The following is a 17,504-nucleotide window of genomic DNA, read 5'->3' as shown; positions in this document are numbered from 1 at the left end:
GTGTCTGTAATAAAATCGGATTAAGGAAGTTTCACTTCACAGTGAAGTTGCCAAGGCATAGGATGGGACAGAAAGAGCAAACTCTGCACTGGTGTAATTATGTAGATCTAATTATTAATGATTTGGTTTTTAGTTTTGCTGCTGTTGTTGGTTTTAAATCAGGATATATCCTGGATAATAGTTGCAAGATCAAAATGTAGGAAATCCTAAAGCTATTTTTACAGGATTCCTATAAACTCATCATCCATTTAAAAAGGTTTCTTCAATTATTCATATTAAATATATCTTCAGAGTTCAAATAGTGTGTAATCACTAAATAAATAAAACTACATTCAGGATGATGCTTGAAAATAATTCAGTGTGCTTCAGTACTTCAATTTCTTGCAAGCGTGTCTGAATGGAAAAGGTTTTGCTCTTTTAATAATGTTTCATAGCAGTGAGAGCTTCGGTACAGGTGAGGCAGTGAGCTAACTCACGGCTGTGCTCTGTTAATGAAGTTCTCCTCCATTTTTATTCCACATTAATGATTAGCATCTGGTGATGTTAATTTGATGCTTATTTGTGGATAAATTATATTGGCTTTTTATTTATAGAAAAAAATGACAAAGTGTGGTAAAGTAATAGAAAGGGAAGTTGTAGGTATGGATGTGAACTTTTGCAGTATTTTCCTTGTTCCTTCACATATGTTCCTGATGCTTTTCAGTTCTCTGGTGAATTCTGTGGATTAGGCTTTGAAGTGACATGGGCTGGGTGAAGAGCTATGTCCCGTGGAGGTGGTTCGGCTCTAGAGAATGTGCCATTTGTCTGTTGTCACCGAAAGGGCGAGTAAGCGGCTAACTTCAGCCAATTTGTAGAAGACAGGATATGACGTCTTAATCACGTTTCTTCTAATTTGTTCTCCTCCCGAAGTGAACAGCCTTGTCCTAACTTGACTGCAGCATTCAGACACCCAACTTCAATGTAAGGAAAGCAGTATCAAAAGCACATACGGGACACTCACGCTTTCTCATATGGTAATATTCTCAATACTTTGAGAGTTTCCATTTAAAAATTATGGGATACATAACGGGCTTGCTATGCAGAATTGACATCATAATGTATATACTGCTTATCTATGTATATTTATATTGTTACGTACAGATTCATCTACCATTATTTTTATATTGCTCTTTTAAATCAAAATTTAGAGTCACCAAATGCTGACGTCATTTTAATTCATGTTTTGTGCGATGGGAACAATTCCCTTTTGCACTGTGGAAAAGTCAGTAGGTTTGTCTTACCCCAGGTGGATGCTGCAGAACAGGGTAATCGGTGTGAAAGCACAGCTTCCCGGTCGTGTAAGCCACGTTGTTAGCATCTGCTTTGTCTTGCACTTGCCAAGTCGGTCTTTACAATGAAAGGGAAAAGAGAAAACATGTGAGAACAGTCAGCCAGCGTGCCAGGCAGTGCGCATGGAGACCGTGGAATCACAATAGAAGAGAGTTACTCCATCTTTGAACATGAACGTTTTGTAAATTACAAGGAAATGATCGAGCAGTGTCCCCTGCAGCTTATTTCTGCAACGCTGGTGATTTTAAGCATTACCGGATTCAGGCTAGAAACTGAGTGTGGAGAAGGACATCTGGCCCCAGGCAGTATCTAGAGGAATGATGGTTTCCAGCACTGGTGTTTTGCTGAATGCAAGGATCAGATGAGGACAAGAACCAAGCCATATCTTCTGGGCTAAATCAACGCCTATTTCCGAAACTTCAGAAATAAGAGAATGGCATTTGGACCACTTTTTATCGGCTTTACTTTTTCCCCTGCCAGATGGAGTACACAAGTGAAATATAAAATTATTTAAAGCTATATAATTTTGCCCCAAAGTTAATTTTAAAGTTTCACGATCTTGGAAAATACAGAGTATCCTTAGCAGTGGGATTTTTCCTGGTACTTGCAGACTCGCCGTTAAAGGGAAATCATCTTGATTTAAAACTTTGTAACTTCTTTCTCTTCTCTGATGCTCTCTCTGAGAATTACCCCTTCACCCTTATCTAATCACATAGTTTCTGTGTTGAAATTAGACAAAATTATGTACGAAAGTTTACTGACAACTGCAAAAAAATAGTCTTAGTTATATAATAAAGACATGAATACATCACGTTGCAGCACATCCAAACCACGTTTCACATGGCAGGCTGTGTGGGAGAGATGAAGACCAAGACCCACATGTTTGGGGCTGAAGCCAGTCTTCAGCGAGGGCATGATGGAGAGGCAGACATGCATCTGGGGAAGTCTAAGTCGCCATATGCAAGCCATGGAAGCGAGGAACGTGAGTGACTTAAAAGAAAAATGTGAAACTCATTTTCCCTTTTGAATTACTGTAGACCAAATCTATTATGCGTTTCAGGTGGTGTGCTTGTATTACTTGTTAATAACAGTTAAATAAGAAAAGAGGATAAAGCACATGCAGACCAAAATCAATTCTATGTAGTACACAAACACTTCTGTTCCAGGAGTAGTAGTTGGTATAGGAACTATGCAAAATACTAAAGCTGGATTTCTGAAATTGCTAAGGGAAAAAAACCTTGAATATTTGCAAGTGTGTTTCAACGCCTGGGAAAAATCACTTTTATTATATGGTACAGCACATACTCATCAGTACATGACTTCAGTACTGAAGTATGATAACTTGAACCACATTTCCATAGCTCCCACTTGTACAGCCAAAAACTAGCTTGTTATATCACCCTTGTCACTGGTGTTGGTGGTAGCTATGTTCACTCCATATTTAATTACAAAGGCTCCAGTGTCACTTACTGTTTCTAAAACAAATTAATGCATTTTAATTATCTCATTTATATACAATAGATACAATTGCTGGAATGGTAATACTTTCTAAAGTCGTGACAGCTTGCAAAAGACGTCAGAGCTTTCCTGCTGCTACGCTTTCCAGGGGACCTGTCCCTGGGGGCTCCCCTTTTACGCGTGGAGCTTCTGTCACAGCTCGTTACTGCCTTGCAGTCAGCAAAAATTAAACAGACAAAGCTATTCTAATGGGGAGCCAAGTGCTGGCCCTGGAAAAAAGACTGTCAAAGTATCAACAGAGCTCAAGTATGAACTCAGTCACAGGGAGAGCTGTTAGACCAAGTGCAGGAGAGGCAAGGAAGAAAGAAAGAAAAGATGCTTTTTGACAGAAGAAAACACAGGTAATGTCAGAGGACTTCCATCCCTTAGAAAGAACAGAGCAGTTAGAATGGCTTATGGTGTACTAATTAGGGTCAGATTTCAGCATTAATTGCTCACGCTGTTTGACATAGCTAGAAATTTGGCACCAAACGGGTGTAGCACTTCTTGTTTTGGCATTAAGGGGCAATGTGAACTCAGTGTCTCTGAGCAGAAAACTACTCTGCCTGGCCTGTATTAGCTTTGGAAAATGGCTGCGGTAGGAACTGAAGCCACACTTAAATCACCTGGCCTTGCACTTCATTAAAAACCGAGGTCTTGTTTGTGAGAAATTTGGGACCCGTGTCCTTCTCTTGCAGCTGCAGCCCTCTGGGAGGTGCAGGTGGGCCCCAGGGAAGCCCTGGCTTCACCCCAAGCACTGAGTGAGGTTTCTGAAGGGGAAGGAGCACAGGGTCCGGCACAGGAGGGTTTGGTGAAATAAACTGCAGGAAGAGGGGAGAACCTGCTGGTGGAGTTGTACCTCTGTAGCTTAACAAAGGAAAATGGTCACAGGAAGGCGTGGACCCCTTGGATGCTCTTGTAGGGCTGATGCAGAGAATGTTTCCACAGAAGTGACCTTTTAAGATAGCATGTACCAAACAGACATCCAGGCAAGAATAAAAGACTTTCATTTTTCCACGTACGTGTTATATTCATTTCTGTTACATTTCAGTGAAAATGCATGGCCCTGGGGAGGAATGTTTTATTCAACAAACTTATCCATTTTATTTACAATATTGGTAGGTCTTGTATTTGGACACTGGTGAAATAGCAAGGGGATTACCAACAATTATGATTTTATTACAGTTGTAAAAAACACTTCAAAATTGAATGCCAATAATAAATGAAATTCTCTTTTAGGGGTAAAGACATGGACCATAAACAGCTGTTGTGAGTCTGTTGTTCAGTTTGAAACCTCAATAGAATTTCTGCTACTGTGAGAACTATGTAAGAGTACCGAGACCAGGTGCTACAGTAAGTATATATGAAAAGGAAACAGGTTAAATCAGGAGAAAAGATACTATAGGGAAAGAGGTCTTTTCTCCTCTGTAGTAGTTTTAGACAGTGTTCCAGCTACTCATGCCTAAAGATAAGAAACCTCTTTCTTTTAAAAGATTTGAAAACAAACAAATCACCACCACAAAAAAAAAAATTAAAATTATTAAAGTCTTCACAATTTCATGCGATGGATTCACATTTAACAAAAGCTGGGTTATTAAGCTATTTGAATACAGCTCCCCGGCTATCTGTTGTATCTGTTGGGTACATTTAGCATGTTACCACTTCATACATAGCTGTATTAGAACATTTGACATTAGGTTTGTGACTTAAGAATAGTTAATGGATAATTTTTAAATCACTACACCCAACAGGAAGTTTACATGCGATCCTAACTGTATTTTTTAGTACTTGAGGAATTCCCTCCCCACCCCTCTTTTTAAAAACAGTGCTCTTGAGGGGGGGGTGGGAATGTCCCAAGAGTCATTTTAAAAAACATTTCACATGCAACTTGTGTGCCTGCACATGTGCAAGCGTGCTGGGACGAAGGAGCCGTGGCTGATAGTTGTGCAGCAGAACGATACTTCTTCTGAGAAGGATTAATATCTTGCAACCCAACTTTCTATTTAGTCTTTTTGATTAACAAAACAAAACAAAGGTTTAATTGACACCAAAAGGAAATCTGATTTAAATAGTAAAAGCAGGTCTAAATATTATTTGCCCAAATGTTGTGGATTTAGGTCAAATTTCAGCCTTGGTCCTGAACGTGAACGGGCATGGACATGAATGGTCAGGAAGTTTGATGTAGAATGTATTAAAATACTTAAATATATGTCAGAGACTCAGAACTCATCCATACAAATTAAAGATGGTTTCAATCAAACTAAACACAATAAATACATTTATTCAAGCTGACCTTAAACAAGGGGAAGCATTTAATAAACATTACTCTTTATAACCATATTAGGCAAGAATCAGTGAGGTACAAGACCAATTTATTTTAACAGAAAAATTCTGATGACACAACTGAATCTGAATCTCTTGTTTGCTCAAACAGTCAGGTAAAGTATGTCCTAATAGTTAATGCACAGTTATGCATTAAGTGACTCTCTGGAATCTCTTAAACAGAGCAGAAAGTTATCGAAAGGTGGACAGTGAAGACAATTTTGAGTGGACAAAGGGCAGTAATTTTGAACAGCAAGGATGCCAAGAGCTGAGGCAGACGGCCAAGCAGAATGGCAGATTTTTCATCTTACAGTGCTGCTGAGCGCTGTAAGCATCAAAACGTAAGTATCAAAACCTTTTGGATGCCTTGGTGAAAAACATGTTGTGGTGCTCAGCAGATGGACAGTGGGTGAGATGTGGTGGGCTGACATGGCTCTAGGAGATGTAAAGATAATTTCCAGTTTTAGGGCCTAGGAACTTCTAGATCCAGTTCCTCATCCCTTAAACATAGGGAAGCTCCTACAAGTACTGTTGTAACCCAAGCGCACACCTCTGGGGTATTTTGAAGGGTTGCTTTTTCCCCCCCGTCTCCACCCAAGCTATTGTGCAGATACTATGTACTTCGTTGTAGTGATACGCTTTCACAAGGAACCAATTTGTTGTTCTCTGGAGCTCTGTTCATTGCTAACTGAACTAAGATACCCCTACAGCTTTCATCCCTCAGGTACCCAGGAGAGCAGCAAAACACCCTCAAGAAAGGATTGGGTATGCCTGAGAGCCACTGCATAGCTGTTATGAGGAGCACATCAAAACAGAAAAAGAAAGCAGTGCTACTTGCGTAACGATGCAAGTATTTAAGTGAGACCTGTAGCAGACTGCCAGACGTAGAAGCGCTTGACATTAGGAATGCTTTTAACAGCAGAAAATATTTACTAGCACTGGATGAGGTTTCCAAGTGGAGCAGGGAGTTCTGTTCCCATTAGCTTTAGTAGGATGGACATGACCGAATCCCAGTTAACGCTGAAAACCACTTTTCCTTCTGGCACAGTGAGCAGAAAGGGGAAAAAAAACATCCTAATGAAAGTACATCATCTTAACCAACCTAGTACATTATACATGTTTCTTTTTCAAGCCTTACAAATATTTAACATGGCTTCTGGAACTGACAGAAAAGACTCATAATATTCACGGTAATTTAAAGCAGTTGTTCCCTCTACCCCCCTCTTTTTGGAGGCCAACAGAAAAAAAAAAATAAAGCCATTCTCACAAGTGTCGTACCTGAAGTTCATTGAAGTGAACTCAGAATTTTGGCTGATTTTGAAGGTTTTTCCTGAGCCAGCTTCCCAGGTTTGAAGCACAGGAAAAAAAAAAAATCACAGAATCAGGTTGATTTTCAACATAAGTACTATGAAGAATTCCATTTTTTCTGTGTGACCAAGGGAAGGGATGCCGTGACCACAGCCATTTCTTGCAGGGGTTGTGGTGTTTAGTTTTCAAGTCAACTGACATGTTCCTAACACAGGCTAATCCACTCAACTTTCGCTTCTGTTTTATCCAAGCACAATATTCTTTGGTGAACCTTGCAGAAGCAAATCCATAACTATCCTTTAAAAACTATGTTTTTGTTCTCCATTAGGGGTGCTGGTGTTTGGACTGCTGTCTGGCGTATAGCCATACATTGCAGCCCAGATGACAAGGACACTGCTCTGAGGCAACCCCACATGGAACCAATATGCCAGTGAGTGACTTCTGCCAGAGGGATGCTTGGGCTGCCAGAGATTTGAATCAAGCCTTTGTTTCAGAAATAAAGAAATATAACAAGTGAGAAAGAAAAAGATAGCAGGTTTTATTCATAGAGTTAAGCTCTTTCCCTCTACATTCATGCAATTTAATGTCAGGGCTCATACGTGAGCATGTCTGAGGGCAGCAGCTGACCTGGGAGCAGGGTCCTCTGGGTGCATGGGCAGAAAGCAACACAAAAGTGGAGAGAATGGATCAGAAGCAACTCCCACCCTGCTAGAAGTTGCTGTTATATCACAGTAGCTGTTCCCCTGCCTTTTAGAAGTTCAGTAAATTTAAGAGCCAGTAGTATTATCAGTGATATCTTTTTCCATATCTAATGATGGAACTTCATTGGTAAAATGAAGATGTAACAATAAACAGTAAGTCTTAATTAGCATTGTAGCCTGAAAAAAGGACTTTTCCTTCACCCTCCTCCCTCTTGATTTAATAAATTTCTCCCAGTATCACAGTGCTGCTCATGCCAACCTCACCCACATGGCATATTCTAACAGGACTCATGTGCCTTCATACAAGACTATTAAGGGGAAGAAAATCTTCCCTTCTGAGTTAAAGTCTGGTGGGAACATCATCTTTCTGGCAAAGGTTGACTATTTTCCTGCTTTTTATTTTAAATAATTTTAGACAAAGGAGATGCTTTGGTTGTTGCCCACATGGTTTATTTGGTTATCTTCTGAACTAGGTAGATTCAAGTGAAGAAGTCTTGCCGTAATATTTATCTTTTAATTAATTATGGAGGAGAAGGGAACTTCTCAAATGGGAAGCCCTGAATGTTCATGTTTTGGTGTGTATTCAGGCACAAAGAAATAAGTATGGTTAAATGTTACTATCTATTTTAGTCTTCCTTAAAAGAAAAAAGGAGCAGCTGTGAAATACCAGCACACAGGGTTGGGACCTGCACCAGCAGGGCATGGGACATGTTGTGGAGCTAGGGTTTGGGGGCTGGAATTCAATAGCAAACTGAATTTTGCCTCTTCCCCCAGTGAGTTATCAATTCCTGGGACTGAAATAAGATGTGAACATGCTCTAGACATCTTCCCAAGGAAGAGGTAATCCAGGCCAACCTACAGAGTCCTAGTGTTCTGGTAATTAAAGGAAAACAAAGTGAAACAAAACATCCCTCCCCCACACACACTTAATTGTTCATAGGTACAGCAATTTGGAAGAGGTCTTTTACGTAGTCTCATGGGATACTGCACTGTGAGGTTGGTTGTGGCTTTTCAGGTTGGACTTAGCTAACAGTAGGGAAAAGTGGATTTTCGCACATCTCAGCATGCTCTTACCTATTTCCGTAACTCAGCAGGCTAAGAAAATGTTTCAGTACAGCCACCTCGTCCTCTGTGCAGAAGGGAACTGGATTAGGGATTTTTGATTTTGCTCAATGATACAGATATATACGGCTCTCTTGGGGTTGTCATGTATTTGACATCTATTACACATTTTCCTTATACAGATTAACAATTGTCTCCACATTTTCATAATAGGTAGGCAAGAAAAAAAATCCTCTTGCTTTCATAAATGAATCCACAAGAGAGGTCCAGTAAGCTGAAGTGAAATACGTGATTACATAGTTGGCAAAGCAAGGATATTAAAAAGAAAACAGAAAAATAACAACTGGAAAACAACAGCAACTTACCCATAAAAAGTGAGACGCAGGAAACCAATCCTGTGGCCAAGCTTAACCAACTCCCCCTGCCTAGCAGCAGCTCCTGTTAGTAGCACAATTCCCACTTTCTTTAGGGTGCACAGCCACTGGTATGCACTTCGATCATTGTACAAGATTTCTTCAAAAGGTATTTCGGGAAGCTGCAGGTCTGAGCCCCAGTACTGACGTTCTGGAAGGGAAAAAATAGAGAAGGAAGCTCTCAAAACCTCAAAGGACATAGTCAAAGTGTGAAGTTAATGGGATTTCCATGCATTTGTGAATATGCCCTTAATCCTGTAGCCAACAACCTGAATCCTGGTCCCAGATTATGCCTGGATAAAAAAGGATCTTTATGACAAAATTTAACAAAGCATTGCAGTAAAGAAGCAAGTTTCAATCAGAAATGGAATAAAAGCCCATTTGAAAGGGATATTTTGTTAACAATACACCAGAAATGTGCATAATACTTTTTCTGTCCGTACTGGTGAACCACAAAGGTAAGACTTTCTGAAACTAAGACTGCTTTCAAAATTTCTCCTATAGGGTACAATTGCACAGAGCACCTTGAGATGCCCCTCGGAAGCACTGCATGGATACATATTAATGAAAGGATTACGTTCCCAGTGCAGGACAGCAGAAGACAGACAGCAGTGTTATGCCTTAGAAGCTGAGTAACTACATCAGTTGCGTAAGTGACCAACTGACTTTCTTTTGTAGACCTGTCTTCATCAAGTCACATGCAGCCATGCTAAGTTCTGCAGGATAGTGGCATTGCTTGTCTCATTCTTTTTTGTGAGCATTAGTGTTATTTTGGATGACTGCAAATAAGAGCCTGAGATGTTAGTGAACCCAAACACTGCCAGAAGGTAAGGATAACAATAGAAAGATTGAGCAATGAGCAAGAAGTTTTGTCCTGCCCATTGTCAAACAGCGTTAATTGTCAGAGGATTTGACAATAGAAGAGTAAGAATTAGAGTTCCCAAGCAGGTAAAACACCTAATAGAGAAGAAATAAAACTAAAATACTGGGTTGTAAGTAGAAGAAAGAATGATTTTATCTTAACTGTATTATTTTCTGAGGAAGAATGTATTCTGGTGTCAGTCAACATGGCCTTATATCCATTTGTAAAGATAATCTATGGAAAAGGCAAAGCATTAACACACAGTGGCAGGATGCAGTAATAATTAGATATGAGCGTGGGGCTTGGGCGGATATTTCATGTTATGAAGGGCTACACAATGCAAAATTCTTCCTTCAACATGGCTAAGTTCTAAGAATTATGCCTAAATTACACTATATTAAATTAAACCGTATGACACACAACTTAAATCTGGATTGTTGTGCTTGAAACTGCCTCTGGAAAAGGAAAGTCTTGTTGGGTGTCCGGCCTGGCAGAGGGGCACTGGCCTCCCAGGCACACTAAGGGAAGGCACGGACACAGTGGCAGCTCACAACACAAGTCCATGCCTGCTCCTGGTGCCAGGACACTCCCCTCACATGCCTGGTATGGGAGGGACAAGGCTTCCCCACAGTGATCACACAGCTAGCAATGACTGCAGCTAGGGAGTTTTTCATCATTTACTTGTATCTTCTTTCCTGTACATTTCCTTCCTTCTCCTCTGCAAAACAACCCTACAGTTTTGTGACCATGACTCAAGGGGAGATGCCAAGACCACGGTTTTCTCTCTCTCATAAAAAGGGAGTAAGAAATTCCTGCCAGTGGCTCTAATGAAGAACCTTCTTGCATGGGGCGGGCTGTTGCAGCCTGTTTAAGCACTGGAGATACCCAGCTCCAGGGAGCACCACAGGAAAGCCCCAAATGTTTTCAGTCACTTCACACACAGACCTGGAATTAGCTCTTCCTTTCCTGCCTCTGTTCTGTCCCAGGACAATAGCCCTTTCCTTCCTTGGGCACTCTCAACCTCAGACAACAACCATTTCTCTCCAGGTAGGATGCAGACACACAGAGATTAGGAATTCAGTGATTTTTCTCTTAATTTTCAGGAATTTGTATGGCTCCCAGCCCACAGCCAGAGAACACACCTGTGCTCACCCAGAGGATGATAAGAGCTCCTACGAGAACAGCCCTTCTGCAGAAGCTCCCCTGCCAGCTCTCTGCTCCTGGTGACCCTTAACAGGAGATGGCCTCTGCCAGGGAATGCCTCTGGAATCACTCACACGGGAGGATGGGTCTGAAGTAAAGCTTGGAAGCCTTTCCAAGATGATGGTGATAATTATTATTAGTATCTACTTTCTCCCTTACATAAAAGCAGAGTCCCTCAGGAGGACCCCAGCATGGGTGCACACTGCTGTGGGGGATGGAGCCATGCCCTGCTGCACCTAAGAGGTGGAGGTAAATTCAACAAGTGTAAGCAGCAAAAGTGGATATGCAAGTTGAAGGCCTATAACAAGCCCATCAGCAAAAGGCACTCAATAAAATAACAAAGTACCACTGGGCAGAGGATAGGTAGGCGCAAAGGAACAGCTGGCTACATGTGTGACATATGGGAAGCAAGTACAAGAAGTCAACTCTGTCAGGAGCAGGGGAGGTGCCCCCATGCCTTTCAGAAGGAGAAAGGAAGAAAACACCAATAAGGAAGGATGACAATGAAGTGGAAAAGAAGGTGCCCAATAGCATCGCTGGCTGCCTGCATCAAATAGCCCACAAAGTCACTTACCTTGGAAGTGGATCAAACCCCAGCAAAGCTCCTCTCTGCCATTTTATATTCACAGCTAATTTGGGATGTGCTTGTTAAGGACTAATTGTTTGCCTGTGTGGGGAGGGTGGTTAAGAAGTGAGCTGTGGTGATGATTTTTGTTAACGAATGCCAGCTCTGTAAAGTAATGTCTTGCTTTGAAGCTTAAACCTGTGCTGCTGTCTCTCAACCTATGGCTGAATCTGGAAGGGCCAATGCAGAGGAAGGGGGGAACCCTGAAAGTGGGGGGCATCGAGTCCCCAGCAACGGCTACAGCAGTGGAGAAACCCCAACAAAGTGGGGAGGGGGAAGCAGGGCGGGGGGGGCAACATCAGAGCAGGGGGGAGCCACCAGAACGAGAGATGGAGAGCACAGAGCATCAGCAAAGGGCTCAGGGAAACGGGGAGAGGGACAAGACGAAAAAAATGAACAAATTCATGTAAGAACACAGGTCACAGGCTCTGGGGAGGCACAGGGTTCGTCTGAGGTCAATCAATAAGCCCCCAGGGTTACTCGGGGTCAAATGTCCAGGTTTTTGGGAGCCCTGGGGTCATCTGAGGTCAACCAATTAGCCCCCAAGGTCATCTGAGGTCAACCAATTAGCCCCCGGGTTTACTCCAGATCAAACGCCCAGATTTTTGAATGCCCTGGGGTCATCTGAGGTCAAACAATTAGCCCTCGGGGTCATCTGAGGTCAACCAAAAAGGCCCCCGAGGTTACTCCAGGTCAAATGTCCAGATTTTTGGTAGCCCTAAGGTCATCCAAGGTCAACCAATTAGCCCCTGGGGTCAACTGAGGTCAACCAATTAGCCCCCGGGGTTACTCCAGGTCAAACGTCCAGATTTTTGGGAGCCCCGGGGTCATCTGAGGTCAACCAATTAGACCCCGGGGTTACTCCAGGTCAAACGTCCAGATTTTTGGGAGCCCCGGGGTCATCCAAGGTCAACCAATTAGTCCCTGGGGTCATCTGAGGTCAACCAATTAGCCCCCGGGGTTACTCCAGGTCAAATGTCCAGATTTTTGGGAGACCCAGGGTAATCCGAGGTCAACCAATCAGCCCCGGGGGTCATCTGAGGTCAACCAATTAGCCTCCGGGGTCATCTGAGGTCAACCAATTAGCCCCCAAGGTCATCTGAGGTCAACCAATTAGACCCCGGTATTACTCCAGGTCAAATGTCCAGATTTTGGGAGCCCTGGGGTCATCTGAGGTCAACCAATTAGCCCTCGGGGGTCATCTGAGGTCAACCAATTAGCCCCCGGGGGTTACTCCAGGTCAAACATCCAGATTTTTGGGAGCCCCGGGGTCATCCAAGGTCAACCAATTACCCCCTAGGGTTACTCCAGGTCAACCAATTAGCGCCCGGGGTTACTCCAGGTCAAACGTCCAGATTTTTGAAAGCCCCGGGGGTCATCTAAGGTCAACCAATTAGCCCCCGGGGGTTACTCCAGGTCAAATGTCCAGATTTTTGCGAGCCCCGGGGGTCATCCAAGGTCAACCAATTACCCCCTAGGGTTACTTCAGGTCAACCAATTAGCCCCCGGGGGTTACTCCAGGTCAAACATCCAGATTTTTGGGAGCCCCGGGGTCATCCAAGGTCAACCAATTACCCCCTAGGGTTACTCCAGGTCAACCAATTAGCGCCCGGGGTTACTCCAGGTCAAACGTCCAGATTTTTGAAAGCCCCAGGGGTCATCTAAGGTCAACCAATTAGCCCCCGGGGGTTACTCCAGGTCAAATGTCCAGATTTTTGCGAGCCCCGGGGGTCATCCAAGGTCAACCAATTACCCCCTAGGGTTACTCCAGGTCAACCAATTAGCGCCCGGGGTTACTCCAGGTCAAACGTCCAGATTTTTGAAAGCCCCGGGGTCATCTGAGGTCAACCAATTAGCCCCCTGGGGTTACTCCAGGTCAAACATCCAGATTTTTGCGAGCCCCGGGGTGAATGATGGCAGCCCCCGAGCCCAGCATTTTGGGGCTGTGACAGTCATTCTCTGACTCTGTGTCTCCACCACCCCCGCAGCGCTCCCCATTCCCTGCTCTGGCTGCCCCATTGCGCTCAGGGCACCCCAGCAGCTCCAGGGGCTGTCAGTCTGCCTCCCTTGGTCTGGGTTCTTTTGGGATCTGTGCCGCTGCTGTGCAGTTTGTAGAGCACATGTAGTCAAAATACAGTCAGAAAAACATTTAGTTTTTTTCTCATGTAAAATATTATTCATTCCCAGGTTAAGCTTGAGAAAATCATTCAGCCCTTCTGCAACTCAGCACGTGTGTCTGTTCCCAAGAACAGCCAATTTTGACGAGCTTATATTTGAAATTCAACAAATTTTCTACTCTTTTACTTGCAAAATTCCCAGTGGCTGATGGGTATAAAAACAGGTTTTTAAAACATGAGTAGGGAATAATTATTCAAATTATTCATAACCTTATGCTGGAGTTGTATTTCTGTTGTGCTTTTTCCCTGCTGACTTCACTGGGAATGGGATTTTCTAACAAATAAAATAATGAGGTATATAATTTCAATTATTTTCTCCAGAACATCCCAATGCTGATAATGCCTCCTTCTCTATTTTGTTTTCTGATGCCTTCTCCCTAGGAATGCTGCTACTGCTCGTACTGATTCATCATTTAATATTTTCTTGCTGCTTAATACAAGGAACTAAGTCTGCTTCACTGCATGGCGCTCACCACCAGACCTGAAAACTGGCAGCTGCACTGCAGGAAGGAGCAGGACTTGCAGCCTGTGTGACCAAAGCACACATCCCCGGCTCTCCAGGGAGAAGCTGCTGTCCCGTGGCCACCACAGAGCTCCAGTCCTTCCCCCGTCTGAATGTTTCACAAGCTCTCTGCACCCAAGACTCACACGGCCACCCTTCTGATCACTGCAGGAGCCCTCTCGTTTACTCTGAAGAAAACTATCTGCAGCTTCTTAACTAGAAAAATGTGAGGTGATCATAAGCAGAAACACCAGGGTGGTGTTTGACTTGTTGGACTTCCACCCGCAGATCACAGAGCAGCGTTGCTGAACACGACCAGCATCAGCCAAGGTTTTCTTTACAGAAAATAACACCATCCGTTCTGATGGAAAGAAGACCACGAATGTTCAAAAATTCTGTGTATACCAGGATAAAGAATACTAGAGCCACGTTTGCAATAATTTTTACTAAGAGCTGTGCATTGTGCAAAGGAGGAACTAACTGTTTTCTGTGCTGGATCTGATTTTTAACTCTTAGCACAAGGTTGCCCTTTGTGAAACCACGGCCATTTTATTTTAATGGACAAAGAAATGCATACAGAACAGAATGGTAGCTCTCCGTGCACGGACAAGTGCCAAACTGCCGTCTGCCGGTGCAGTTGGAGATATCTGCGCCTCCCTCTGGGGAACAATGGATTTTTTTCCTTCATCTTTTCATAGTAAGATCCCAAGTCATGCCTACACAGCTCAAAACCAGGCTTCAGGCATACAGAATACATTAGGCTGAGATGCTTTCCAATCAGAAGCTCTGGAAGAGCCCCGAGGAAGCTGGTAGAATGACCAGGGGCGGTGTTTTCAGTTTCCCTTACTTGTGCCCCTGAAACATTCCCCACCCAGAGCACAGCTGGTGGAGGGCTCTGTCTCTGCAGCCACCTCACGCTTCTCTCGGAGTGTTTCACTTGCTGTAACTTTGGTAAACTGCAGCCATTTCAGCTGAGGGCTTCCATGGCAATACCTGCCTGAAATACTTTGGGAGAGCTTCAACAGCAACAACAAAAATGGTCCAAAACCCAATGGACCAGTGAAAAATAAGCAGTGTGGCCATGCCAAAATTCCTACATTGGCTTAGCTGAGAAGTTTTAATGTTTTCATTCTTTCAAGTGTCAAATTTGGAAAGTCGTTCACTTCTTAGGACATTTGCCATTCTGTTGAAACCAGTCAAATTTGGCTAGCCAAGTATATTTTAAGATTTTTCATAGACATCTGCAAAATCAAATTCATTTTCTTCAACAGCAGGCAGTGCTGTAGCAGCTCATTAGTGCACACAAAAACACACAAGAACCACTAAACTCTATGACTATCTTGACTTGCCCTCAATATTCTTACGCCAAGACCACTTTGTTAAAATAATTAAAAAAAAATGTTTTTTTTTTTTTTTTTTTTTCCTCAGACTATTCCTGCCAGGACCAATTTTGCTAGACAAAACTGAAATAGATATCACCTAAATTTTAATGGCTCCAGTGCATTTAGCCAAGAACTCAAGGGAATGGCAACGTCGACAGAAAGTGAAAAGGCAGGAAATGAATCACGGAGCCCAAAGCGCAGCTTCTCACCAGGACACTTTCTGGAGCCTGGCTGTCGTTAATGCAGTTAACTTTAATTTAATTTGTCTGTGCTACTGGCACAGGGCACTGAGCTCCACAACTGTGCGTCACATTTCCTACTTTACAGCTACTGGTGATTTTCTTCCATGGTTGGAATGACTGCAGAGAATAATGTGCTACTGCACGGCTCGGTGTGGGCTGCTGAACCCATCCTGGTCTTTTGTTTGCTTATTTATTTAGAGTTTAAAACAGGACAGGATCAAAGCCACTTGAAATGGTTGCCTGCACACCTTAAAGCAAGCTGCCACGGTCTTGGTTATATTGACATAAATCGAGTTTGTAAACATTGTTAGATTAAACCTGAAATGACTACAGGTTTGCTAGAGTAACTAAATCTTAGGTCAAGATGTAACTCCTACCAAATAGCCTTGCTAGAAAGCATCATAGGCAACTGTTTTCTCCCGTGTATTTACCCATCTATGCATATTCATGATAACCTACAGACACACCATACATATCCACAGCTACAACACTGAAAGACAGGTTAATAGTAAGGGGTACTGAGATTTCCTCAGAAATCTGCTTTTCTGCTGTAAACTGTTTTTAATTGCTTACAATTTCAGCAAAATGCAACGTTTTGGGCAGATTTCTTTTTATGCTGAAGTTTTTCTTATATTGAGTTTATAGGGAGAACAATCAATCAAAAGGGTCAGCCGTTTCAGAGAACAAAATTGAGCAAAGAAGCATATTTTCTGCCTGTTTTTGAGAAAAAAAAATCCAGCAAAGGAACTAATTCTTCTGATTTTGGTGACAGGCAATGTCAGAAATATGTTTGGGTGAATTCTCCACTACAGGCTCTCTCCCAGGCAGCAGAGGAGGAAACATGCAACATGAACAATGGGAGCACCTGTCAGGGAGGAGGAAGATGTGCACTACCTGGGAAAAACTGAGGGATGTGACGTGGGAAGCGGGTGGTGCGGGGCCTGGAGACCGAGCAAAATCTGCTGCGGACTGCAGAGGAAGCGTAAGCCAAGCAGGGGGACTGGGGTACCTCCCTGGCAGCAGCTGTTCATAGTTCGGTGGCAGCACCCTGGAGCTGGGAGCTGAGAACAAAGGGACACAGCCCCTGAAGACACCGAGGTGCTTCTAACTGCATAACCAGACTGCAAACTCTTCTCCCTTTCTCCTCTCTGAGCAGCAGCCGTCTGCGCTCGTCTTGTGCTGAGACGTGAGCAGTGAAATCTTGCATCTCTGTGTATCTCCGGGGTGAAAGCACTCTGCCCAGGGACCAGTGCCAGTCACCCGAGCTACCTGGCTTAGCGTGGGCAGGGCAGAAGGTGCTGAACCCGAGAGCCCCCGGTGCAGAGCTCCCTGTGCTGCACCGCCTTCCCTCCTGCGCGCCGCTAGATGGACCTCTGGGCTGCTCCGTGCTGCTGCCGCCTCTGCGCTGCCCGACGTGGCCACACGCTGCATTCACTTCTCATGCAAGAGGAAAAAACTCATTTTATCACTGGGCAGCAAGCATACATGGCACTGGAACCGCTGCACGCCCCCCCGACCGGCACGCTGCTCTCTGCTCTGATTTCAGCCGGCCGGCCTGGCTCTGCTGGCACCGGGAGCTATTTGTTTAACAACAACCTCGTCTTCTTTAAATCACCCCCAATTCACTTGGTATTTTAGCTAATGTTCAGTTAAGTTGTCCAATCATCGACTGTAAAGATTACACGCCAGAGATGAGACCAAGAGCATTTGAAAAAAGGAGACTGCATCACTTGCATCCCTCCTTACTCCAGGGCTGCCAGCACCCACCGTGCCCTCCTAGCGGCAGCTTTCCGCCTGGTGCTGAGGGACACACTGCACTTCAAAGAAATGTAAAAGGCAATTTCTTTTTTTTTTTTCCTTTTTTTTTTTTTTTAAATTC

The 17,504-nt window shown here is 43.6% G+C and overlaps 1 protein-coding gene and 1 long non-coding RNA gene across 3 annotated transcripts in view; one reads left to right on the top strand and one right to left on the bottom strand.

Annotated features, from left to right (window-relative positions):
* Window positions 1-11,459, top strand: part of LOC121070358 — an 88,729-nt gene extending 77,270 nt beyond the window's left edge. Inside the window, exons 11-14 of the long non-coding RNA XR_005820022.1 lie at window positions 4,066-4,179; window positions 6,785-6,886; window positions 9,137-9,281; window positions 10,598-11,459. This is a non-coding gene — a long non-coding RNA (uncharacterized LOC121070358). The remainder of the gene's footprint in view (window positions 1-4,065; window positions 4,180-6,784; window positions 6,887-9,136; window positions 9,282-10,597) is intronic.
* Window positions 1-17,504, bottom strand: part of BBOX1 (gamma-butyrobetaine hydroxylase 1) — a 40,272-nt gene that overhangs the window by 5,548 nt on the left and 17,220 nt on the right. For both annotated transcript variants that reach the window (XM_040557393.1, XM_040557394.1), the window contains exons 4-5: window positions 8,585-8,783; window positions 1,281-1,386 (exon numbers count right to left, since the gene is read on the bottom strand). In XM_040557393.1, the coding sequence (XP_040413327.1) occupies window positions 1,281-1,386; window positions 8,585-8,783 (305 nt within the window). The remainder of the gene's footprint in view (window positions 1-1,280; window positions 1,387-8,584; window positions 8,784-17,504) is intronic.

Source organism: Cygnus olor, chromosome 5, assembly GCF_009769625.2.
Source record: "Cygnus olor isolate bCygOlo1 chromosome 5, bCygOlo1.pri.v2, whole genome shotgun sequence".
NCBI lineage: Eukaryota > Metazoa > Chordata > Aves > Anseriformes > Anatidae > Cygnus > Cygnus olor.
Note: the sequence above shows the minus strand (reverse complement) of the source record. Positions and strands in the feature narration are given on the sequence as shown.